The sequence below is a fragment of the Myripristis murdjan genome, chromosome 21, assembly GCF_902150065.1.
Source record: "Myripristis murdjan chromosome 21, fMyrMur1.1, whole genome shotgun sequence".
Lineage (NCBI taxonomy): Eukaryota > Metazoa > Chordata > Actinopteri > Holocentriformes > Holocentridae > Myripristis > Myripristis murdjan.
This window is the reverse complement of record NC_044000.1, coordinates 25,946,508-25,973,127: the sequence shown is the minus strand read 5'-3', so window position 1 is coordinate 25,973,127 and position 26,620 is coordinate 25,946,508. Positions and strand designations below refer to the sequence as shown.

At 44.1% G+C, this 26,620-nt stretch overlaps 1 protein-coding gene across 1 annotated transcript in view; it reads left to right on the top strand.

The window, feature by feature from the left end:
• The window catches only part of LOC115380245 (titin-like), a 228,925-nt gene that overhangs the window by 28,434 nt on the left and 173,871 nt on the right, over window positions 1-26,620 (top strand). The window contains 16 exon segments of the mRNA XM_030081336.1: window positions 40-324; window positions 484-609; window positions 1,122-1,310; window positions 2,419-2,812; window positions 4,924-4,961; window positions 17,822-21,129; window positions 21,286-21,649; window positions 22,434-22,712; window positions 23,054-23,617; window positions 23,858-24,139; window positions 24,243-24,521; window positions 24,621-24,902; window positions 25,021-25,299; window positions 25,473-25,760; window positions 25,873-26,151; window positions 26,305-26,586. Coding sequence (XP_029937196.1) covers window positions 40-324; window positions 484-609; window positions 1,122-1,310; window positions 2,419-2,812; window positions 4,924-4,961; window positions 17,822-21,129; window positions 21,286-21,649; window positions 22,434-22,712; window positions 23,054-23,617; window positions 23,858-24,139; window positions 24,243-24,521; window positions 24,621-24,902; window positions 25,021-25,299; window positions 25,473-25,760; window positions 25,873-26,151; window positions 26,305-26,586 — 7,518 coding nt within the window.

Sequence of the window (26,620 nt, the reverse complement as noted above, 5' to 3'; positions counted from 1 at the left end):
CACAGCTAATTCTCCGTCTTCCTGCTCTGCCCCGTCCAGTCCCGGAGCCTCCTCAGATCGTCCGCCACATGGAGCCCCAGTCCGTGGAGGCCGGGAAACCAGCTCGCTTCTCCGTACAGGTGACCGGCGTTCCTCAGCCTCAGGTCTTCTGGTACAAAAACTCCCAGGCTCTCTCTCCCGGCTTCAAATGCAAGTTCCTCCACGATGGAGATGAGCACACGCTGCTGCTGATCGAGGTCTTCCCGGAGGACGCCGCCGTCTACAACTGCGAGGCCAAGAACGACTTCGGCACGGCCACGAGCACGGCGGCGCTCAACGTGGAAGGTAAACGGGATCCTAACATCTGGACAACTCAAAAATCTGTCTGTTTCCTCCACAGGTGGTATTAGTTTAAGTCTGAACTAAACCATCTCTTACCAAAACTGTGTATATGTGATTTGTGTGTGTGTGTGTGTGTGTGTGTGTGTGTGTGTGTGTGTGCAGTGTCTGAGGTGGTTTCTCCAGACACTGCGGCTCCCATGGCTCCTCCGGTCGTCATCTCGCCCATTGCCAGCACCTCGGCCCGTGAGGGAGAACCAGCTCGCTTCCAGTGTCGTGTCCGTGGAGACGGTAAACTCACTTTTATTCAACTGCAAAACACATGATGCTTTGTAAAATATTTGTTCATGTACATTACATTGCATTTACATTTTAGATATTTTAGACATTTGGGTGATGCTCATATTGGGAGCACCAGCACGAGATGAACGGCAGAAAGTTGTAAGTGAAATATACAATGTGGGACTGTGAACTCACAGGATAAGACCCCAAGAGGAATGATGTCGAGAGAAATGGACAATGTTTACATGTCAGTGGCAAGATATGAAACTTGATCTTGTGGTTATGGCCCATCAGCTTCCCCTGCAGAGCGCCTGATCAAGTATAATAACTGATCAAAAGCTGTTTCCTCCTTGTTTTGACAGCAGATGAAAATTATTCAGCCATGATTGACTCTGGCATGTTGACAATTCAGATGTTGGTTAATGTGCCCTGTTCCTGTCAAATAAACAAATATAACACAATCCAGACAGTCGGCCAGTATCATGTTACATGTCTCTCCCTCATCTCGGTTCCCCCTCCAGACGTGAAGATCAGCTGGTTTCACGGGGACAAGGAGATCAAGCAGTCGGACTTCTTCAGGATGTCCCAGTTTGACGACAGCTGCCAGCTGGAGATCTCCAGGGTTTACCCCGAGGATGAGGGCGAGTACACCTGCGTGGCCAAGAACAAGGCTGGCACCGTGTCCTGCTCCGCCTCGCTCACGCTCGATGGTGAGTCTGAAAAAACACCTTCACTTCTGTGGAGAGTGAACGATAATAAGATTTACTTTACTGCCTCCAACAGGTGGTACAATGCTGCCTCTGTGTTGTAAACAACAATAATGCTACATGGTCTGTTCTCTAATGCTAAGGCTACGTCCACATGGAGACCTTTTTTTGTTTGTTTGTTTGTTTGAAAACACAACTTGTTCTTCCCGTTTCAACCTTCTGTCCACATGAAAAGTTTTTGGTCACAGAAAACTGGGCTCCTCAGCAAAACAAGGAATAGATTAGATGTTCGTGAGGTGTTTGAACAATGCCTGCATTCAAATTACAGTGCAATTAAACTAAACATGAGGACAGACCTTCAAGGACCAAGGGAGGACCAAAAAGTTCTGGTAACTTCTTGTTCACAGAAAACTGAACTTCTGGAAACCTCTTATTTTCTACAGCCTGGATTCAGTAGTGACTGTTAGGGGGAGCTCAGAGCTAATATTCCAAGGAAGAAAAAAAACAACAACGCAGAATTATAGAGATTAAAGTTGTAAATTGATGAGAGAGGACTCACAAATTTAAGACAATAAAACTTGAAATTTTTTTAAAACAGAACCTAGTTTGTTCTCCTCCTGTGGGATTCAGTCAGAAGGAAATCCTGCTTGTTTGAGTCCAGAATCACAATCTCCTCCTCAGCATCTGGACTCTGAAGAGACGTTGCTGTGACTTGGGCCGATTCAGAAGAAAACAATCTGGTGATTCTGGGCTAAAATCAGCAGGATCTCCTTGTTCCTGAATCCCATGTCAAAGTAGAATCTACTGAGGTGATCAGCTGCAGTCCTGAGACAATCAGCAGCAGCAGAGGCAGAGTTGTTTCTCATAAATTTGTGAGTTTTTTTCTTGTAAATTCATGACTTTCTCACAGTATTACCGCCCATAATAGCCTTCATGCCATCATAAGATTGTGTGGACAAAGGGAATTTTATTTTTTTAGACAAATAAATAAAATTGTGTTTTCCAAAAAAAAAAAAAAAAAAAAAAAACTGTATCCGTGTGGACTTGGCCTTGTACACACTAGCAGTTAAATCCAACAGCTCATAAAGCCGATGAAAATGCTTCCTTTCAGGGCAAAAACAAACTGTCGACGCTCCTGAATCTCAGTGGCATGTCTCCACCAGCCTCACCAGTATAAAGAAACCTTCTATTGGCCAAAAGCCCACTTTCCTCCACCCAATAACAAGCTGCACCGTGCCGCATGGGGAGGTGGCCCGGTTTCATGCTTGTGTTTCTGGCATGCCAAAGCCCGAGATTGGCTGGTTCCATAATCAGCAGCCGGTTAAGCCCACAAAGAACATTGTCTTTCATTTCGATGAGATGACAAACACCGCTACGCTGATCATAGTTGATGCTTTCTCCGAGCATGCTGGACTGTACACCTGCAAAGCAGCCAATAACGCCGGAGAAGCTGTGTGCTCTGCTACCCTCACCGTAACCAAAGAAGAAGGTAACGTCTGGATCCGGCTCCGGCCAGCCAGCATCCGAAAACACAACCCTTTTTCCATTCCCTCAGATCAGTTGTCCTGCCTGTTCCAAAGCTTCCCTGAACCCGACATTCCTCCTCCTCGTCTTAACCTTCAGCCTCCTCTCTTCCAGATTCTCCTTGTACTAACCCCACCTTGAGGAGACGCCGGCCTCCCTCTGGTCGCATCCCTCTGCTCCTCATTCACAGCATGCGTTTCCTATCGGCCCATGTTCATACAAGGCAGCGGCAGGTTTAACGATGCCCAAGCGCTCTCCATCTGTGGTCGTCATTTATCACCTGAGTTTCAACATGTCTGCTGTTTTGGCACCGACACCTTCTGCTGATTTGCAAGTCCTGTAGGCGATTCATGTGATAAACCGCCTGCTTCTGTCTGAGGGTGAAATTAGGCTAATAACACATTTAAATTATGGCTGCTGATAAAAAAAAAAAAAAAAAAAGATCCAAACATGATGTAATAATAATATGAATAAGAATAATAATAATGATGACATAGCAATGGAGTGATTCATATTACTTATTATTCATTAGTTGGCCTATTTATTATAGGCCAGCACAACCCAAGTGCTTTATCAGGATTTTAGTTATAGTCCCGATGAAATAAACATCGCCTCACCATCCAGCTGTCCCTTCAAACCAAACTGATATCCTGCTGGGTTAGGGTTTCATCTCCCCTGCCAAAACTTCCTGTTTCAACAGGAAATGCATCTAAGCAAGAAAGTAAGAGTCCATTTCATGCAGTCTTTAGAAATGTTCATATTAATGTTTAATTTGTCGATGTGAGCGCTAGCCATCTCACTCGCCCCTCTGGGATAGTTTAAAGAGATTTTGCCATGGAGGAGGAAAACTCCAGAAACAAAACCTCCTCTCTGAATACATGAGGTTCTGCTGGTGAAAATCTATTTTTTTCCTTTACTCTAACAGCTCCATTGTTTTTCTGTGTAGAGCCAATTACGGTTGGTTTTAAATATGTATAAGCCCCATTCCATGTTGATTCTCATCAACAAATTACCGCCAAGACGTTAAAGCTGTTACCGCTGAGCTGTTACCCCCCCACCCCCCACACACACACACACACCCGCCAGGAAAACTCTGGATTTTGCATGAAACTCACTCGTTTAACCTCTCTATACCTCCAGGAAACTGCAAACCTTTCCTTTTTTTATCCATCTCTGCAAGCGTAGACATTTTCACTCTGCCATAATATGTGTTTGTATCACTTGTTTCTCACTGTTTTTCACCGGGCACATCATGCAAATGTATTTATGTATTTATGTAATGTATTGCTTAATTTGTCTCCCAGACATCCAGTTTGATAAACAATGTGTTGCAGTGTTGTGTTGTCTGTGGTGAAATGGTGGAATCTTCTGGATTGGTGTCTCTCCATTCACTTTCACAGCAAAACAGCTCCCAAAATAACAACAACAACACACAGAATTAGGAAAATGTGAAAAATAACACGTCCCGGTACCCTTTTTTTTTTTTTAAGGAGATTAAATGCTCTTTTCTTTTTATTTTCCTGTTTGAACTTGAAAGAAGATTCAGCAGACAGCATCCGCAGGAGATGACAGTAACCTTGTGCCGGGAGGAAATGACCTGATAGAACATGCACTCCTAATTGTAATTACAAAGCAAAAAGAGCAGTTCCAAACAAACAAGTCCCAGTTCCATTTGTTTTTCATGTAACTACAATAATTTGTGAAAGTATCAGGTTGTTTCTTCCTGGCACAAGGTTACGATGCAGAACTTTCCTGCAGACGCTACCTGCCGAATCTATCTGCCGAATCTACTTTGCAATTCAAATAAGAAAAAAAAGAGATGTTTAATTTCCTTAAAAAAGTGTACTGTAACTTGTTTTTAACTAACAGATCCCAGCAAATAATGATAATACGTAACCCAACACTGCACCAAAAGTTCAGTTTTGCCTTAAGACCTGCACTATACCACATGACACATCATCTATGTGAGAATGTGGGTGGAAGGTTTGAAGACCTTCACATGTTGATTCGTGGGATCACATGCTCACAATCTGCAAGTGAAACGGCAGTCTGAATTAATGGGCCCTCTCTCCTCCACAGTGACTCACGTGAGGGAGCAGATTGAAGCAAAAATCGAGCAGGAGGTCAAAGGTAAGGTCAAGGCAGATTTTTGACATCATTGCATAGCACACCAGATGCACAGATCATTGCCACTCGTAGTGAACCAGCACACTGGAAAAGGGGCAGTTCAGCCAGATCTTTATTCTGCCAGGTTGAATGTTCACTCTGAAAGTAGCCTGATCATGGGAAACTTTAATCCAAACTGTGTTTCAGTAGATGTGACTTGTTTTCAGTGAGAAAGCAGTAGAGAAACTGTTGTGGAAAATGCAGTTGGTGGCATGGATTACTTGGATTATTGTTGGCCTGTATCTATAGACCACTTTCAGAGTGTATAAATATGACACTATGTTGAACTGTCCCTTTAAATTGTATTTTGATTTTCACAGTGCATGTCATTTGTATACATGTCTTGATAAAAAAAAATGTTTATCATTTGTATTATGCAATATGTTACGTTGGGAATATACCATGGTTTCCTCCAGGCAAGCGCTGATAAACTTGCTTGTTGTCCCAGTTTTTGAAACATGAGATTTGCATCCATCAATCCTCTCCTTTGGCATGAAGGTTCCTATGATCTGTTTCCCAGAAAAGGTGCAGGATGCGTATCTTTTAAAGCCTCCAGATGTGAAATGCCTCTTTAAAAGATATGGAAATAGCCACATCTTTTCATGGTTCCCTAAAGTTTATTGCATCTGGAACTGATAACTTCCTCCTGCAAAATATTTCTTAGCCTGGCTTGCAGATAGTGGGATGTGATTCCTGTGGTTTGCATTCTAAATAACACCATTAAACTATATTAGTTCGAATAAACGCCTTCTCACACAATTGTAGAGCTTAATTTGAGCAACTTTAATTAAATAACCTACTATTTTTGGAAAGCTGTGCCTCTTATTGATATTTGTATACCATTTATCCTGTCTAAGTCTAAGGATTAGAAAGGGCGTTTATTCTCCTGTCTGCAAGTCAGGTAAGGAATATTCCAGCACAAGCATAAACCCAAAACAAAGACCAGAAAGCAAAACAAACAAATGTCCATAGCCCATCAACTTATCTTGAATACATTTATGCTTTTTTTGATAAGTAATTTATCTTTTGAAGAAATTTCCACAGAAGAAGGATCAAAACTTCCTGCAGGTTTCTAATAAAAAGAATCAAGTCTTGCGTTTATTCGAACAAATATGGTGAGTGAAATTGTTATTTTTTTATGGCATTGTGACTTGTAGCATGCATTTAATTTTTCCATTAATGATTCATTCAAATTCCTTTGGCTTCTTTTTATCCCTGGAGGATGTGTTATACTGATGGGTGTCTGTTTGTTTTTGCAGAGCTGTTTTACAACGAAGGTAAAGCAGGAACAGAGAAGAGCACAACAGATCTCACCAGGGGCAGGCAGCTACGAGGAGCCTTCTCAGACACTGAGGATTTCCTTGATCACGGCCTGGTGGCAGCCAATCGCTGCTCCAGCAGAACCTCTTCCATCAGCTCATGGACAGAAAACATCAAACCCTCTTTCACCAAGAAACTCAAGTTTCAGTCGGTCCTAGAGGGGGACCCAGCAACGCTAAAGTGTAAACTGGTCGCCTGTCCTCCACCAACTATTCTCTGGTTCCATAACAATAGGCCTATTCATAAAGAGCGTAGACGCAGAATCTGTATGGAGAGCAGAATGCATATGCATACCAGCAGTCTGGTTATTGATTCTATCAAAGAGAAGGACTCGGGCAGTTACAAGGTAATGGCAATAAATACAGAAGGTTCTGCAGATTCTACAGCATCACTTCTGGTCTCACTGAGGGAAGAGCAGTCTGCTAACTACCTGAGCTTTGTTAGGCGGTCTGCGAGAGCCCATGAAAGCATAGACTCCATTGTGGAGCAGAGGAAAGAAAGGAAATTTAGGGTTGACCTCAGATGTGTAGGGTCTCCATTTGACAAGATGTCTAAAGTCCATCAGGGACGATCTAGATCTAAGACTGCTCTGGTTCGCACAGTTTACTTCAGGTCTGCTTCGCCGTCCCAAACCAAAGAGTCAGACAAAGAGTCTAAACGTTTAGAGACTGCTTCTGAGCGTGCCCGGTCCCCTCCCCCCATGTTTGACAGGTCTGAGCGGTTCAATGACAGGTTCAGTGATATCTACTGTGACCGGCACACAGGTGGCAGGTTCAGCGACAGGTTCAGTGACAGGTGTAGCGACAGATACAGCGAGAGGTTCAGCGACACTGAGAGCCTGCACAATGAGGTAAGGGCAAAACTTACCACACTTCAGAAGGCTGTCAAACGCAAGAAAAGGCTATCCATCTCAACTATGTCCTCCTCTGAGTTTGATTTAGAGTCAGTAGCGAGTGAGTCGAGCTATGCCGACTATGTGGATAGGCTTAGAGTCAAACCCACTTCTCTGCCTGATGTGCAGCATTTCAGCCGACCATTTGACTTGGGAGAGAGTCGTAGGGAGTTTCAAGGTAAGACCTCAGGCACCCACTCTCAGAGTGGGGAGCCCTCCCAGCCTCGCACAAGGCACTCGTTTGAACCCCAGTCCAGAACCCGGGCCATTCAGATCATGAGAGGTGAGCTTGTTGATGTGATAGTGCCACAGGAGGGGCGAGAGAGGACAGAGTCGGGTAAAATGTATTCTGAGACACAGAGTGATAAACACCCAGTGACCTCAGTGGAGTGTCAGGTAGAAACTCCTACTAAACAAAGGAAAGGTGAGTATCAGGGTGAGGTCACTGAGCAGAAGATGGAAGCTGCAAAGGTTGAGTTGGATCACTTTGAAGTACCATACTCTGAAAGATCCGGATACACAGAAACTAATGCATACACTAAGGGTAGAGAGGGTAACATTGTGCCTACTGAGGAGGAGGCAGCATTCAGAGAACCACCCAAGAATAAGCCAGTCAAATCAATCAAGGAAAGGTTCCTTAGCGACATAGCAACAGTGGAGGGTGCAGTGAGAGACATAATGGAGCCATACGAAGAGGAGCCTGCAGAAGAATCTTTGAAGGCTCATTATGAGAAGAGCCTGGAAGCCGATCGGATGGAGTGTGAGGAGAAACTCCTGGCCCTGCGCATCAGGAAATGGCAGAAAGGGATGCGGATGTCAGAAGAAGAGACATTTGAGCCTGAAATTGATCTCCCCATTCCAGCAGAGCCTCAGTACATGGAGCCTGCAGAGCACATTTACACCCAAGAGGATGTGTTAGAGAAAAAAACAGCTGTGGAACTTGAGACCTCTCTCCCTTCTTCCCACAAGTCACCCAGAATGAAAGTTCAGTCAGAAGATCCTGAAGCTGCTACACTGTCAATGCCTAAATTGCCCAAAGTGAGCATGACAGCAGAAGTAGAAGATACCTCTGCCTCCTTGCTTAAGACATCACCCAGAATGAAAGCCAGAGCAGGAGAAATGGAAGCTGGAACATCAACCGTGTTGGCCGAGAGATCCCCCAGAGGGAAACCCAGAGGAGCAGAGATGGAATTCGAGGGATCAATTAGTATGAAACTCAGAGCAGAGAAACCACTGTTTGAGAAGACAAGGGAAGAGTGTGAGTTGCAGCTGTCGAGGGAGAACATCTCTGAACTGAAGTGTGAGAGTGAGGAGTTTGCCAGCGAGGAGGAGGCCCTGACTCAGAGAATAATGAAATGGCAGCAGGATGTTCTGACTGAACAAGAGCAATCTGTCGAGCTGGAGTCAGAATGGGTGGGGGTGTACTCACCATACCAGGCTGAGAAGACCTCTGCCTCTGCTTCAAAACCAGTGGTTCAGCCTGAAATGGTTCGGGGCAGCAAAACATTACCAGAGAAGCAAACAGCTAAAGAAAAGTTCCTCCTGAGTGAGTCGGTTCCTGTTGGGTTCCAGGATGAACAGGATTATGGTCTACAGTGGCCACCCGCTGGCGAGCTGCCGACAGAGGGCCGTGAGACCAGACTGCAGACGGACAGCGAGTACTTTGTCAGTGAGGAGGAAGCGTTAGCTCAGCGTATTCTGAAATGGCAACAGGATGTTGTAGAACAAGAGGAAGTCGCTGAACTGGAGTCAGACTGGGCTCTGGATGAACAGCAGTACAAACAAACTGGCACTGGGCTACCATTAGAATCTCCTGTTCCACCATTTGATGCCACTGGAGTTCACCAAGCTGCTGAATCCCGTTATGCCAGTGTATCTCATGCACCGTACCCTTATGAACTTCCAGATCCACATGTAGAAGAAAGCCATAAACCAATGCAGGAGCCAACAGCTGTTAGAAAACCTTCACCTACTGTCATGGGTACTTATGGTCCAGCATCTCCATCAGAAGAGACCTCATCTACACAACTGCCTGGTGGTGTCCTGCCGGGAAGAAAACCTTCACCTGCTTACGATGACAGCGTGTACAAACCATCTCCTTCCATGCTGTCTCACAAGGCTCCTTCTCGAAGAACACATTCACCTGTACATGGTGGTGTACCATACCATGCAGGGGTCCCTGTAGAATTAACATCTTCTGTAAAAGACAAAATGAGTCATGAACCTTCATCTGTTCGGCACTCTCCCACCCACCTCACTAGTGTGCCCTTTGAGGGACATGAGCTAGCCTTCACTCAGGCTGACAAACCTCGCAAACCATCTAGAGAGTCTTCTCCCATCAGGAGGTACTCCCCATGCCATAGCCCACAGGAAGATCTAGAAAGAGAGATGGACAGGAGGATGACCAAGGATGTGGCGACTGCTGTTAAAGGCAGCAGTCGCTTCCAGACAGAGGTGAGAGACCAGGGGATGAGGGAGGAGAGAGAAAGTTGTGAATGGAGACCGCCAGTGGATGCTGGAGCTGTGAGGAGAGAGGAAAGAAGCGGAGAAGCAATAAGGTCAAAACATAGTGATGAATGGAAAGATGAGAGCCTTGGACTTGGAGCTGTGAGGAAAGAGGAGAGGAAAGTCAAGGAAGTGTTAAGTTCAAAAGAAGGTATCTTAAAAACTCAAGACTCAGAGATGGTACAGGAAGGAGATAAAACTGTGAAAGGCTCCCATCCAAAATTTGTGAAAAAAATATCCTCTGTTAAGGTAAAAATTGGTGAGATGTCAGAATTTATCTGCCAGTTTCACGGCGACCCTCAGCCAACTGTCACCTGGTTCAAAGACGGCTACCCATTAGCCCGCAACCCTGACTATGACATCATGACTAAATCTGACAAATCAAAGCTCACAATTTACTATCCAACCACAGACCACGAGGGGACATTTGAATGTGTCATAACCAACAAACACGGGAAGTCCATTTGTAGCGCCACCCTGGAAATCTCAGACGAGAAGCTCCTGAGAACCTCAGACCTCACACAAGAGGTGATAGTGACTGAGGAGCTTGAGGGGAGTAAGGAATGCCACAAGAACCTGATAGAGGAGGAGCTGTTGTCCCACTTGGATTCAGGAAAGTCAACACTGCAGGTGCCTCAGGCTGTGATCCACAGACATGGTCGCTCAGATGAATCCTTCAGCTCCTCTCCAGTGGAGATCAGAATCACTGCTGCCACCCCTATCCCTGAGATGATAGGAGAGGGAGGTGAGGACAAATCTGAGGCCGCTGATTCAGACAAAGCCTCAGATGTTTGTTGTGATGATGGAGCCTCCCAGACTGTGAAACACAAGTTTACGTTTTCCTTCGACGTGGTTGGAGAAGCTCCTCAGGTGGTCAGTGAACTAGAGAACATCATGTGTTTTGAGGGAGAGACTGGTTTGTTAGAGTGTATAATCACAGGAGAACCTGCCCCAGAGGTCTCATGGCGTCATGACGACGTTTGTCTCAAAGTCACTGCTGGTAAATACAGAGTTGAACAGCAAGATAACATTTACAGATTATATATTAGTAACTTTACACATAGTGATGCTGGAGTGTATGAGTGTGTCGCCAGAAATAAGCTGGGAGAAGTTGCAAGCATTTCTGAGGTGTCATTCCAAACTGCTGATTCTGCACAGTTTTCAGAGAGCGGCATGGCTGTAGAGGGAGGTGTTTTTATCCCGTCACCCACAGGCATACCTGGCAGAGTTAAGAAATCTCCTGTTGGCATAGCTGTTGATGTCAAGAAACCTATCGTTGGCATTACAGATACTGTTGTCACAGACAAGACAGCTAAATCTAGCAGTTCACATCACCAATCAGATATGGCCAGGAAGGCCTCAAAAACTAAATCCAGTACCTCCAGAGAACCTCCTGCTATATCTGGCTGTGGTCTGCAGGGCTCCGCTGCTGTGATAAAAGTGTCTCAGATTAAACAAGCTTTTGAGTCAGACTCACCTGTTGCATTCATGCCGTGTCCCCATCCTGAAGACCAGAGACGGGAAATATTTTTCCCTGAGGAGTTTATCCCCGCAGTGACTGTTCCTTCTGACCAGCAAGAACAAGCAATGGTTAGGGAATTGAGGGAAAGAAGTCCGCATGATAATGTGCTTGTAGGAGACAGTGATAGATGGGCTGCTACTGCTACAGTGAAATCAGTTTCTCCTGAAAGTATATCCAGAACAGAAGCTGGTTTTAATCAAAGTATTGCTGCATCAGGAACATCAGTTCCCCCTCACACAAATCCTGCAAAAAAACTTGTCTCTTCAAAGACCTTCCAGCCCATCATCTCTGTAGAGGAAGACAGTGACACCGGCGTGATATCTGGTGATTTTGAGGAGGGAGCAGTCGTAGCAGAGAGCCATGGTGAACTCAAACAGTTTGTGGAGGAAGTACAGGAATCTCCAGAGCTGGTCAGACCTAAGCCTCTTATGCCAGGGAAACCTGCTCGTTCAACTTTACAACAAATAGAGGTAGGTGGAGTAGAAGAGATGCTACGAGAAGAAACAGTTCACACATTTGACAGAACTAGCAGCTTCATACCTTTTCACTGTGAAAAAGTCCCAGCAGTGAAACGCTATACCAGATCCTCAGCTCCTGCCGGTGAGGCAGTTAAGCCTAAAAGAATTTCTGAATCATTTTCCACAGCTGAGAAACAGGCAGCAGCATCAGCGTCCTCCCCTGTTCACAGGGAAGTCAAAGAAGTAGAGGTCTCAGGTTTCACTGAGGAGGATATAAGTTTTGTAGAAGAGGCGACAGACATTAGTGAGGAGGTTAAACATTTGCATAAAGGAACCCGAAAAGAGCTAGTCTCCATGCCTAAGATGGAACACGTGAGTGAAGACATTAAGTTGGTTGGTGAAGAGTTCATCTCGATTCCAGAGCCCTCCATGGACAGTGGCATCTTCCTCAGTATGCCAGACTCCCAGGCCGATGTCACAGAAATGGCAGAGGCAGAGGTTGAGGCTGGTCTTACGGTTCAGCCCCCCGCACATCTTAAGGATAAAAGAGTTGATGTCCCAGGGGAGCTAGATCTCAAACCACTTGTTGTCAAGCCCAAAGCGGACAGCACAGCCAAGCCTCCTGACCTGGCTGATTACACTGCTGCCCAGGGATCTCAGAAGCAGGTTGGAACTTCAGCTGAAGGTGGGGCAGCAGTCAGTCTCAGCCCCATGGTGGTGGAGGAGGTCACATTTGGTGCTGTGTATGACTATTACAACCCTCCCATAGACTGGGGACGGCCGTTATCACCTGAGTCTGAGATGTCGATAGAGATTGGAAGCACTTTCAGCGAGGAGATCGCTGAGGTAGCCGATAGGTTCTACACCCCAGCCTCATCGACTGAGATCTCACAGCCGATTGCAGAGTCCTTCCACACACCCAAGTCCCCCACGTCCTTCCACACACCCACCACCGACACTCCCGGTGGATTTATCACCCCTTCGGAGTATCCCTTCTCTCCTGTAGAGCACAAGAGGCCTTCGACAGGTGACTCCAGCGAGAGGTTCTTCTCTCCTGCCCAGTTCCTTAGGTCTCCTGCTGATGAGGGCATAGACACGACCACTCCCCGGTTAAATCTGGATGAGAGTAGGTTCCTTACTGAGGGCAGAGGCTCTCTTGGCCTGGCAACACTCCCTGAGAAAGTGCAAGGCATCCCTCCTGCTTTCCTCAAGCCTCTCACGAAGAGGAGAGTGTTTGAAAATGACTCACTGATGTTCTATGCTGAGGTGTTTGGCCTGCCCTCCCCTGAGGTGAGATGGTTCCGCAACAAAACTCAGCTGGTGGCGGACAACAGGGTTAAAATGGATAGAGACGGCGACAACATCACATTAACAATCCACAGTGTTACTAAGTCTGACCAGGGCGAGTATATCTGTGAGGCTGTGAACTATGTAGGCGAAGCCAGAAGTGTTGCTTTAGTTGTAGTTGTATCACAGGAAGTGAGGTTCATGCCTGCTCCTCCTGCCGTCACTCATCAACACGTAATGGAGTTTGATGTAGAGGAAGATGACTCCTCACGTTCTCCTTCACCTCAAGAGATTTTGCTGGAGGTAGAGCTGGATGAAAATGAGGTGAAAGAATTTGAGAAACAGGTGAAGATAATCACCATTCCCGAGTACACAGCCGACAACAAGAGCATGATTATATCCTTGGACGTGTTGCCTAGTATTTATGAGGAGGGTGCTGTGGACTTTGTGACCCAGGAGAATGATGATCTCAAAATAGCTTTTGAGGTCACTGAGATGCCCCCAAGATTTATCAATCCCATCTGTGACATGGAGACGCCTGAGAGCACCACAGTCATGTTTGAGTGCTCTCTGATGGGAATTCCCTCTCCCATTGTTTCGTGGTTCAAGGGTGACAAGAAAATCCCTCTAGATAACAAAAAGTATCTCCACTCCTCCGATGGAGACAATCACTTCTTGAAAATTTGTAAAGTCACCCCACACGACAGTGGAGTGTATACCTGCAGGGCTATTAATGTGGTAGGAGAGACGCTATGCAGGGCGTCCCTGTTGGTGTTGAATGCCAAAGATTTTTCAGGGAAGGCTAGAGGCAGGGAGCTGACCGCGGTGTCTCTTGGTAGCGCCAAGGTCCAGCCTCAGAAGTTCGACTTGATGGTTGGTAACACGTCATTTGACGGTGAACAGGCATCAGAGATTGAGCTAGAGTTTGAGTTTGAGCAGGAGGCAGACGAATCACAGAGGGCGGTCAGGCTGGTGGCCAACACTGATAATGAAATGAGTGAACATGGAGAGAAATACGTCAGCATTAACTTTGATGTTTTCGCCGAGCCAGCGAAAGACGATAAGATTGAGTTCAAAGGGAAGTCGTCCGAGATCTGTAGCTTCCAATTCCAAGTCACTGAGACCCCTCCTAAATGTATTATCCCTCTAACTAACGTGACGGCCGCGGTAGGGACGCCTGTTATCCTGCAGTGTCTGGTTAAAGGTAAACCCAACCCCACCGCTGAGTGGTACAAAGACGGAGACCGAGTCACAGACAGCAGGTGTATAATCCAGGAGAAAACCACAGGCCACTTCAATCTTCTCATCACTAATGTTACACAGAGTGATGCTGGGGAATACAAGTGCATAATCCAAAACCCGTCTGGGTGCATTGAAACTGCAGCCCTGCTGAAAGTGTTCTAAATTGGTGGTTTGGTTGGTTGGTTAGTTTTCCTCAGCAAAATTATGGAATAGTTTAAATGCTGTTGACAAGGATTTAAACAAGAAATCTGATCCAGCACCACTGATCTCATCTCTAAATATGTAATTTTAATAACTATAAATTTTAATTAAAATTGTCTGCATTTGGGGGGGGTGGGTTGTGGTTATTTTCTTGTAAATATTAAAATATGTTCATTTTTGACTAATTTTTTGCCAGTTTACTCATCTTCTGTTTCCTATGTTTGGGTAATTAGCAAATTAGCAAAAAGAACAAAAAATGACTAAAAAGTGCACAAAACAAGAACAGTACCAGAAAATTTAAAAAAAAAAAAAAAAAAGTCTATGTTAAAAATTACAAGAAAACTTTTTTTTTTTATATAATTATTAAAATTATATATTTAAGCATAAGATTAGTGATTCTGGATCAAAGTCAGATTTCTTGTGTCTAACTGGTTGTGAAAAATAAAACAGCTCTTGCTGTAAAGGTCTCTATAGGATAGAATCACTTCACATGGGGGTCTGTGGCCTATTGAATGTCAGCTTGGGGGTCCAGAACATGAAAAAGTCTGAAAACCCCTTTTCTAGATGATGAAAGGTCCTGTTATGTAGGTGGAAGTGGGTTGCAATATCTATGTTTTAGTGTTTGAATAATGAAATAGTAAATGTGAAAAAATATTGAAGTTTAATAGTGATTTCTTTGTAGTGGCAGATTGGTCTGCTGACTTTTTTTTTTTTTAATTATTTATTGTATGTTGTGTAAAACATTCAAACAACAGAGTCACAAAATGTTTTTACTTTGATTAGTGGAGGTGTGGGTTTACGTTTTCTTTTCAAAACAGATCAGATGATAAGATCAGATTTATTTTTGTTTGTCTGGTAACACTTTACAGTAAGCTGCCTCTATATGCATGCACCTATGAAAATTAAATTCAATCATGACATTTAAATATCATTACTTACTGTTATTAACTCAGTTTCAAAGTTTCTCTTTAACTTGAATGGTTACAAAACACATGCAGCTTAAGGCAAAATGTTACCAGTCTGTTTTTACTATCTGCTGTTCATATCAGTTTGCACTACAGGAGATAAAACAATTCACACTCGATATGTTGGAAGCATACATCAAAAATATACAGAATATCAATTAGAAATACATATCCATGTTATATCAATTTTAGATCAGTGACAGTTAAATTAGCCGTTGTATGACAGTGCAAAGCAAAAATAACACTTGCGATTATACATTTTAGGATGTTATGAAATGTATATACCCTAGGTATATAACTTGCAAATAACACTGGCCACAGTCTTCCTATTGAAAACCATCATGGAAACTGTTTAGGATATTTGGCCATATAGCTTACTTGAATTAATCCATAACAGTCCACAGTGTTGTTTTGTGGAGTAGAAATTCCATTGTCACATTTATTTTGATGATGTTTTTGTTTTTCTGTGAAGGGTTTTGCAACATGATTTATTTCTTTTAGGATATTAAAACCAACTGGAAATCTGGAAATTCAGATTAGTTTAAGTCGAAAATGTGTTGCCTTCACTGTGAAACGTTTTGTTTTTTGTAGTTTTTTTCCCAGTGTAAACTTTGATGTCTTGTAAATACATGTAATGTGAAAAGTATGTCATGAAATGTGTTCACACATTTCCTAACATTTTAACAATGTTTAATCAAACACAGACACTCAGCTCCCATTGCGCAAACCACAGAAAAACAATTAATTTGGCATTGAGGTAGAAACTGATGGTTAATTTGTACAGATGTGTTGGTTTGTCTCAGAGTTTATATAATTCTTTATTGTATGTACAAATAAAGGAGTTGGTGTAAAGTTGAACTCTGTGCCCCTGTGCTCTTTGAGGGACCTGTTGAAATTGATTTTAGAAGCCATTCACCTCGGACATTTGGCAAATTTTGACAAATTCACAGGCAAAGTTTGTGTTGAAATCAGTTTGGTTTTGTTTCTGTGAGAAAGTCTTGAAACCTGTTGAAGCAATCTGTATAAATTTAATTGGTTGATAAGGTCCAGTAGTCGATAATGTTTACCTGTACTCAGGGATGCATCTCAATTTGAACCCATATTCAGCAACTAAAAAATATGGCTTTGCAATTAAATTACCCTCCTGGACTTTTTTCTATAAGTTCAGTTTTAGGTAATATACATAATAGCAGTCTAGGTTTACTTGTGAAGGACATTGCTATAGCTCGTTGTGACATCCAGTCTTTTACTTTGAAGCAGTGTAACCTTGCAAGTCACAAAACAAAGCATATCATATAGGGGATAAAGCTACACCAAAAGAAAAGACAATAACAGTCATGGTCCATAAATAATGTAAAACCATCCTTAAACTTAATAACACAACACAAAGTCCACATGATAAACAATACACATACAAACTTAAAGCTCTAAATAACCAAACAACAATGAACTGGGCTCAGTAAATGTCTGCTGCCCAAATGCATGCTGGGAAACTCCACTGACTGGAGTTGGCTCAGACGTCAGTCACAGAAATCCAATACATTTCTTCACAGCAAGATTTCTTTTAATTTGCAGAATGCAGAGTCGTTAGAGTGGGTTTTAATAAGTAGTGATGTCAGTCATTTTGTATTTCTTTGTAGTTAAAATCCAATGATTAAAAAAAAAACAACTTCAGGTTTGAACCATGCCCACTATTTTCCTGAATCTGAATCCAAATTATTTTTCAAATACAAATACAAAACAAATACAAATGCAAATGGTGGTGCCTCTGCACACCTCTGCTGCACTCCGACAAAAGTTTAACTAGTTTTAACTTTTTTTACAGATCAGGTTGCAGTATTGTCATGCCCTGCACGTTCATATAATCTGTAAACACTTGGATCTAACTGAAACATATCAATATTATTAAAAATGCTCATTTGAAGCCTCTAAAGTTTTTTGGTTTCCATATGTAATCCGGGTGGTTCTTGGGCCTCAGAGAAATGTTTGGCTTGGTTCACTTAACCTTTTGGTAATTGCTAAATGAAGTGATTTACAACTCTGATTAACTTTGACTTAATACATGATTAATTATTCTTTATCAGTTTGCTTTGAATTAATAATTGAACATTAGAGTTGAGTAAAGACAAGAATAAAGTCTAAATCTTATCTAATTCATGACATCATGAAGAACTAGCAACAGTTAGCTGGAGTTTCAGTGATGCAAACTCGCCTGTTTTGCCTAAGCAAAGATCAAGATGTCAACCCATGGAGGAAAACAAGATTATTGTCTACTTTGAGGTCATTTTCTCAATTTGATGATCAGTTTATGGGTTGAGTTCAAAGATAACTCTTCTGCAGCCTTGTTAATTTCATGAATCAGTATTTAATATTTAAACATTTCTTTCTTGTTGTGGATATTGTTATAAATCTTGCTCAATATTTCCTGACAGAGCATTCTAGCACCACCATCACCACTGTGGAGGAACAAGAGGAAACCTACTACACTGGTCTCCAGTTACCACAGAAAACCAAAACACTTGAACTCAAGCCAGAGTCCAAACGTTACTCTAGCACTTTAGAGAAGAAAAAAGAAAAGCCAGTTTTCCTGACCCAACTCTCCCCGGCAGCAGTGACTCTCGGGGAGACGGCTATGTTTACGGTCACGGTGTCAGGCTTTCCTAAACCCACAGTTCAGTGGTTCCGCAACGGAAAAGTAATTAAAAGCTCCTCTGTGTACAAGCTGTTAGAGGAGAAGGAGGAGTATACACTCTTAATCACCAAGGTCACATCTGAGTTTGAAGGGGAGTATTCTTGCACTGCCACCAACAGGTTTGGGAGAACCACCTGCACAGCATACCTTGAGGTGAAAAAGAAGGATGTCAGTCAGGCAGAGAAATGGGTCGAGAAAATGTTCAAGGTCACAGGTCAACCGCCTTCTTTCACAGTTCAGATCCAGCCGGTTAGATGCTCAGAAGGAGGAGAGCTCTCCTTCAAATATAAAACCTGTGGTGACCCAATCCCTGATGTGAAGTGGTTCAAAGGGGCTTTCCAGATACAGCCTAGTAGGAACTGTATCATAGTGGCCAACCCAGATGGTTCTGGCTTTATCAACATGAAGAGCATCAAACAGGAAGATAGTGGCGTCTATACTTGTAAGGCTTCCAATCAGTATGGTGAGGCCTCTTGTAGCGCTGAACTGGTTGTGTTCAGGGAGTCTGTCTCTGTGTCTCACCAACAGGAACAGCACAAAGTAGTTCAGAAAAAGGGCTATAAAATTTCTGTGACTGAACAAGCTACAGAGTCTCGTCTGTATCAAGTCAGTCTCCCAGGTCAGGACAGATCCAGATTCGATCAGATGGTTTACACTATTGGCACTGAAGACAGGAAGATTATTCCCAGTGAGCAGGTGGGCACCCTTAGAGAACTAGATATCTCAGCTGCAACCCTTCATCGAGAACAGGTCACCCACCAGGCAGCGGTGCTGCAGTCTCATGAGGTAGAGGAGAGGGTGTCTGTGGTTCCCACACATCCACCTCAGGTTTCAGCTGTTCCTGCAAAACAGCTTCACATGGCAGCTTTTACATCTTCTGTCCAGGAGAGTCAGGACTTCACAGAGCAGCACTGCGATCATATTCAGAGCCCTGAGGTCATTGAGGTCCAACCTGCTACGGAAAAAAGGTCAAAGATGATGTCAGCTGTAGCTGAGGAGCTCACCCCTCTTTCTACTGTTAGCACAGAGCCTCTGGCTGACAGGAAGTCAGCTGCAATCCAGCCCACATCAGAGCCGAAACAGTTAGTCAGTGGACATCAAGTTGAGTCACAGCTGTCCATCCTGAAAGAACAGTCTCATGATATTCCCAAACCACAGAAGGAGAAGGGTTATAAAGTCAAAGAAGGTGTTAAGATTTTGTATTCAGCCCAGTCAGCAGAGAAGCGGGTGCTTGCAGAAGGCCACACCGCTGAACTAGCCACAGCAAACTCTGCTGTTAAATCTTCGGTAAGCAAAGAGCAACCCAGACCTGTCCTGGCCTCAATCAGTGAGTCCAAACAGACTTTATCCAAGGAGACTAAGTTCTCCATTCAGAGGCCCAGTGAAGAGACAGCGCAGCTCTGTAAGGATAAAGTTATGAAGATAGGTCTGACAGCTGAGGAGAAACAGACTCTGCAGGCTGAGCAAACTCAGCATCTGCCCAGTCTGGACAACAAGGTGTCCATTCAGTCAAAGGTAGAAGGAGAACAGTTGTTACACCTGCAGGTTATCACAGACCAGGACCTCCTACCATCTGAGGAGAGGTTTACCTGTGAGAAACCAGTCCCAGAGCAGGCAGGCACCGCAAAGAGTCCCACTCTGTTACACACTGTCAGTCAGGATGAACAGAGGACAGTGATCTGTGAGGCTACGTCAGAGTTTGAGGCTAAGGCCAGCACCACGGCCATCAAGCCTCAAAGAGAGGCCCCTACTCTGCTCCATCTTCAGTCAACTCAGCCTGTGGAGACATTACCCAAAGAGGACATTCTTGTTATTGAGAAGCCTGACCAGCAGGTGGCAGCACAGAAACAGGAGAAGGCCAAGAAGCATGCAGCCACCACAGAGGAGAGGCATGAGCTCAAGGCAGATTATCACAAAGAGCTCAACGTGTCCGTGACTGGAGTTCAGTCGCAGCTCCGAACAGAGCCCAGACCTCAGAGCATCCTGCACCTCTCCTCCGAGACCATGCCTCTCCCAAAGGAGATGCCTTTCACCAGCGACGTCAAGCAGCAGCGAGCTTTAGTGCAGAAGGAGGAGCGCTGGAATGTGATGCATGTCACCAGTGTAGCAGATAGCCAGGCTTTAGAAGAGGGTCATACTGAGAGTCTGACAGCAGTGGATAAATTCACCTGTCAGACAATGGTAGAGCCAAAACTTCCCATAGAGCCAGTCCAGATTGAAGAGAAGGAGATCTCCACGGAGAGTAGTATGCCCCTGGAGGCAGCAGAGCAGGACTTTGCTGTTCAGATCCAGGAGGGCCAGTCAGTCAGACAGTCCATAGTGATGGATGAGAAGCAAGTGCTGACAGGTGAGCTCTCTCAAGAGATCACCAAGTCAGAGTCCACTAAGGTCACTGTCACCACACAGCCAAAACTGTCTCTCATGGCTTCAGAATCTAAAGACAGTGCATCTCTTCCTAAAGAGATGACATTTGTTATTCAGATCCCCAAACCATCCAGTGTCAATATAAGACGTCAGCTCAGGGACGCCCTTCAGTCTGCCCTGGCCCGTGACCAGCCGCTGTTGCTGGCTGATGTTGTAGGGAGGCTAGAGGTCGCAGAGGTACAAGAGGTCAAGGTTCAGAGAGAGCCCAAACATGCCGTGTTTACATATCTTATCACAACAACAGGCGCACCCATGGAAATCACACTGGCTTTTGAGGGTGAATACCCTCAGACAGCTGACCTCAGGACTGAGCTCCAGGCAGCTTTCCATTCCATAGTTTACCAGGAAGCCCATGTCCTGACTTCAGAACGTCCTGGCATCATGCAGTTAGACAGACCTCAGAGAGCGCAGGTTACCTCGGCCAGCTCCAAGGAGGTGCTGTCGTCTGCGGTAGAATCTGTGAGAGTAATGGAGAGCGCGGTGGATATCACTGCCATCAAGTCTCAGGCTGCTGCACTCAAGACCGAATCCAAAATGGCCTTCGAGTCTGTCACAGCTGAGCAACAGGTCGTAGTTCAGGAATCTAAGGCAGCGCAGATTAAGCAGTCGGTCTCTTCTCACGCAGTAAAAGTCTCAACTGAGGCCCATGTGGAGTTTGAACAGTCAGTGCAGGTGTCAAGGCAAGAGGTCAGGTCAATGATGGTGAAAAGCCATGAGAGAGATGTAGGGGCTGCTGCTCTCACCACCACCCTCCCTCCCGCCTCCATCCCCACTGAACAGTCTGTGGATGTTAGCATCCAGAAGGAGCACAGGGAGGAGATCTTCAAACAGGAGATCACAGTATCCAGACCTGAACAGAGAGAGTACCCTGTCATAGTCACCTTCCTGGAGGATTTATCCATTGAAGAAGACAGTAAAGTTACATTTAGCACCACCATTAAGTATGTGACCAAGGTTAACTGGTTTTTCAATGGACAACTAGTGAAATCTGGCAAAGACTTCAAGTGTTCCAAAGACCACGACACATACACACTAGTTGTCAACAAAGTTGTCAAGGAGAAGCATCAAGGGGAATATGTCTGTGAGGCTGAGAATGAAGCCGGCAAGACCACAACAACTTCCAGGCTCACTGTGGTCTCAAGAGGTTTGATAACAGGCCAAATAAATGATCATTCATTCATTCATGCATTTTTTCCCCAAAATTCAACTAATCATTCACTTAAATCAGTCTATACAGGATTTTTACCCTCATTTTAAATATTTAATTTTTCACTTCGAACTACTGTGTGTGTTCATTTTGTAGCTCAGCATGAGCTCCCCTCGCAGGGCACTCTGTGGTACTAACTCACTGTGTCAACATCATTCTTGCCTGTTCCCCGCCATCTTATGATCAACACAAGTCTTTAGACCAGAGCCGTTACAGCCAAGCCAAGGTGCTGAGAGTTCTCCAGGAAATAAGCACCTAGCTTTAAGGGCTGTCATGGTACTGGTCTACAGGCTACATCACATGGTCTATCCATGATCACTCTGACAGGTGCTTTTGTTTTTCCACCCATGAAATTTCACGTGACTCTTGTGACTCCATTCTCTGTGATCTCTCCTCTGCATGCTTCCAGGGCTTCAACTTCACACAGTTTTTCATCTTTCACAAATTCTCTCTGCCCCCTTTAGCCTGAACCCTAGCCCTGTGATGATCATGTAAATGATTTCTGTAGGCATCCCTTTCTGAAACCACTGGGCTTGTGTTCTCGCTATCTTTCATTTCCCCAGCATCTTTCTCCTCCACAGTCAGTCCGCCCGGAATGCCTTCCATTAGTGTTGTACATCCCACTGCTCCTGTTCCTGGTCTACATATCTATCACAACTAGTTAACATATTCCATTTATTCCATCACCAACTCTGCCTTTTTCTTTTTCTATGTGCCTCAGTGCCACCCGTCTTTAAGCAGAAGATCACACCCCTGGACATTAACATTGGTGGCCATGCCAAGTTTGAATGTGAGATTGAAGATGCTCCAAGTGTGACCTTCAAATGGTACAAGTCTGGCATCGAGATCAAACACAGCGAGAAGTACAGGATCCTTAGTCGCCAGACCAGTTCCTCTCTGGAGCTCCTGAACCCAGCCAAGGCTGACAGTGGTGACTACACCTGCAAGGCCTCCAACCAGCACGGTTCCGACAGCTGCTCCGCCTCTCTCATTGTGACTGGTAAGAGCCCAGTGGGCCATTTTCAGTCATTATTTTATATGTGTGTGAGAGAGAGAGAATTATATATTTATGTTTATATATATATATGTATATATATATATATGTCTTTGTGCATCACCCTGAATTATTATGGCAAGGAAGTCATGCTTTTCTTTGAATTGGGTATCATGTTGGGTAAGAAATAGCGATATTGAGAATTCAGTTTTCTCAAAATTTTAAATTTATATCTTTCCCAAAGTTAAGATTACGCAGGTTTGTTTAACTCTGATGTTGGTGTATTTTCTGCATTTAAAATAAATAAATAAATAAAAATGTTCAATTTTTCTACCTATTCTCTTTAGAAATGTACCCACCGATATTTGTATCAAAACCAGATCCAATGACCTTATATGTGGGCAAACAAGCTCTGTTCCAGTGCTCACTTACTGGTTCTTCACCCATGGAAGTTGTCTGGCACAAGGACAACATAGCCATCTCTTCTGAGGGGAACTATGTCATGAAATGTGAAAAGAACAAGTATTCCCTTCAAATTAAAAGTCTTCAGCTGACTGATCAGGGGGTGTATTTGTGTAAAGCCTCCAACAGCGTTGGCACTGCTACTTTTACCACAGAGCTCAGTGTTATCAACAAGCCCAGCTTTGTTAAGACCATTGAGCCAGTGTCAGCAGCTGTCAATGATCCACTGCGCCTGGAGTGCCAGGTAGATGAGGACACTGGTGTGACTGTCACCTGGACCAGGGACGGCAAAAAAGTCCACCAGACCATGGACTGCAAAATGTCCTTTGAGGACACGGTTGCTGTTCTTGAGATACCCAAGTCCAAACTGAAGGACTCTGGGAAATATGTATGCACAGCCGCAAATGAGGCTGGGAGCTCAACCTGTGAGGCTCTGGTTACGGTGCAAGGTAAGATCTTGAAGTTGATCTTCCTTTTAGTTTGAGTGGACATATCTTTTTCTCTTTAAATGAGCTGGTGGACTGTTGCTGCCAACTGTGAGCTGTTGCTACGCTGTGCAGTGTTGTCTTTTGGCCTTTTGCATTTCTTTCATGCACTCTTTCTCTTGGTTATGAATTAAATGTTTTTTTTTTCTCTTTTTACAATGGTGAAAACAACCTTGTTCTTTTACAACTTAACACTCTTTTCAGAGCCCCCTACCTTTGTCAAGAAAATGGAGCCAAAGATTATTTGGAAACAGGGCATTGCTGCACGCTTACAGTGCACCATCAAAGGGTCTCCTGAACTCCGTGTCCACTGGTTCTGGAATGAGAGAGAGCTTAGTGATGGAGAGAAATATAAAATCTCTTTCAAGAATGGCCTTGCCACTTTGGAGATAGTGAATCTTATTGTCACAGACAGTGGGAGGTATAGTTGTGAAGTGGCAAACAATGCTGGCAGTGAAAGCTGCAACACCCACATCTCTGTTAAAGGTGTGTCAGTATCACATTTGCCTCATCAACGTTCATTACAAATGATTAGTAAAAACCACTAGTTATTAACTTTATATGCATTATTCCCCCCTCTGACTCCCAGAGCCCCCATCCATTAGAAAAGAGCTGCAGACAGTAGAAGCTGTGAAGGGTGCAGCAGCTCAGCTGGAGTGTGAAATCACAGGAACAGCTCCTTTTGAAATCACTTGGTTAAAAAATAAGAAAGCCGTCACCAGTGAGAAGAGATATAAAATAGTCTCGCAAGAGTCCCTATCCAGGTTGGAGATCCAGGCCTTCGAAAGTGCAGATGTTGGAGATTATCAGTGCATTGTATCCAATGATGTGGGTAAAGTCACCACTAAGGCAATAGCTAAACTAAAAGGTTAGTACACTTAAGCCTGATGAAATAGCTTTATTAAGGTGGAGGTTTAATGATTGGTGTGCTTCATACTCCACTGATAATTAATGATGTGTTTTGTAGAGCCGCCGTCTTTCTCAAAGAGGATCGACAGTGCTACAGCAGTGTTGGGAAATACAGTGAAACTACAGGGAACCATTAAAGGCTCAGCTCCTATCACTGTTAAATGGCTGAAAGACTCTGAGATACTAAGAGATGGAGATCCAAATATCAAGATGGTCTTTGAAAACAATGTTGCTAGCCTTTCAATCACAACAGTGGCCATCAACCATGGTGGCAAGTATACATGCCAAGCTGAGAATGAGGCCGGTCAACAGAAATGTGAAGCCACTTTGACTGTGCAAGGTCAGGCGGCAACGTTGGCGTAGATATTACTATGTGTAGAAATATTTCTTACGTTTAGACTTGTATTTATTCTTATGTCTCTTCAGTCATTATAACTAACAGCTCTGTCTTATCTCAGAACCTGCCAGAATTGTAGAACCTGCAGAGTCCATCAGTGTGACTGCAGGGGATACAGCCACTTTGGAGTGCACAATTGCTGGAAGCCCAGAGCTCAAAGTGAAATGGCTTAAAGACGGAAAGGAGATGATGAGTGGCCGTAAATATAAAATTACACTGAAGGAGAATACCGCCACCTTAAAGATTCTTACAGCAGAGAAAATAGACACTTCTGAGTACAAGATGGAGGTGTCGAATAAAGTCGGCAAGGCCGAGTGCACATGCTCGGTCACTGTTTTAGGTTGGCTTTGGCATTTGATATTGTATGTTGTAGTTTGTATAAACTTTTACATATATCTAAAAGGAACAGAGTCTGTGATAGTTTTTTAATCTTTAATGGATTCAGCTTTTAATATGTAGCATTAGATTTTTGCCTCCATAATAAGCCTGAGATGTTTTCTTTTCAACAACCAGATCGGATAATGCCTCCAACCTTCACAAAGTCTCTGAAAAGAGTTGATGGTAACATTGGTAATGACGTCTCCATGGACTGTAAGGTGGCTGGGTCCCAACCCATGACCATAACTTGGTTCAAAGATGACCAGGAGATTGACTCTGGAGCCAAGTTCCAGCCTGAATTCAAAGATAGCTCTGCTACACTGAGGATCATTAAGTTGGAGAAAGCTGACTCTGGGGTTTACAAATGCAAAGCCACCAACTCTGCTGGCTTTAAAGAAACCCTTGGGACGCTCTATGTCAAAGGTTATGAATGTTTCTGTCTTCCTGTAGACTTATGTTGCCCTATCATTTGTTTAATGCATTATGATTCCATGCTAACATGAAATGTGAATCTTGTCTTGTTAATGGCTTCCAGAGCCCCCAGTGTTCACAGTGAAACCAGACAACCAAGAAGTTATACCAGGAACCACTGTTTCCTTCAAATCAGCCTTTACTGGAACAGCTCCTTTGGCTGTTAAATGGTTCAGAGAGGAAAAAGAGATTGCCAGTGGAGGCACATATTTCATAAAGAAAGATCCTTCTTCAAGCTCCTTGGAGCTTCACTCAGTGAAACCCTCTGATTCTGCTAAATACACATGCCAAGTGTCCAATGATGCTGGGAAGGTGGACTGCACTGCGGTCCTCTTTGTGAAAGGTGCCTCGTCTTCTGTATCATTTGCAGCTGCATGCTCAGTCATTTCTGTTGCTGTTTGTCTTCAATTTTGTGATAAGATGAAAATGTCTTTATATGTGCTAAGTCAAGATGTCTTAAATGTATCTGATGTTGAATGTTAACCTCTTCTCTCAGAACCTCCTGTGTTTGTGACGAAACTTGAGGCAACCAAGCTAGTCACCAGTGGTAACTCTGCCAGGCTGGAGTGCAAAGCCAAAGGCAGTCCTGTCATCGCTTTTAAGTGGTTCAAGAATGAGATCGAGATCAGCCCCAGTCACAAATACATAATGAACGTGATTGACTTAGTGGCGTCTCTGGAAATAGACAACTGCACAGTAGCAGATAGTGGAGATTATGCCTGTGTGGCGTCCAGTGAAGCTGGTAGTGACCGCTGCAGCAGCACAGTGACAGTCAAAGGTTGGTTCAGTCCAGGTTTCCATTAAAACAATTC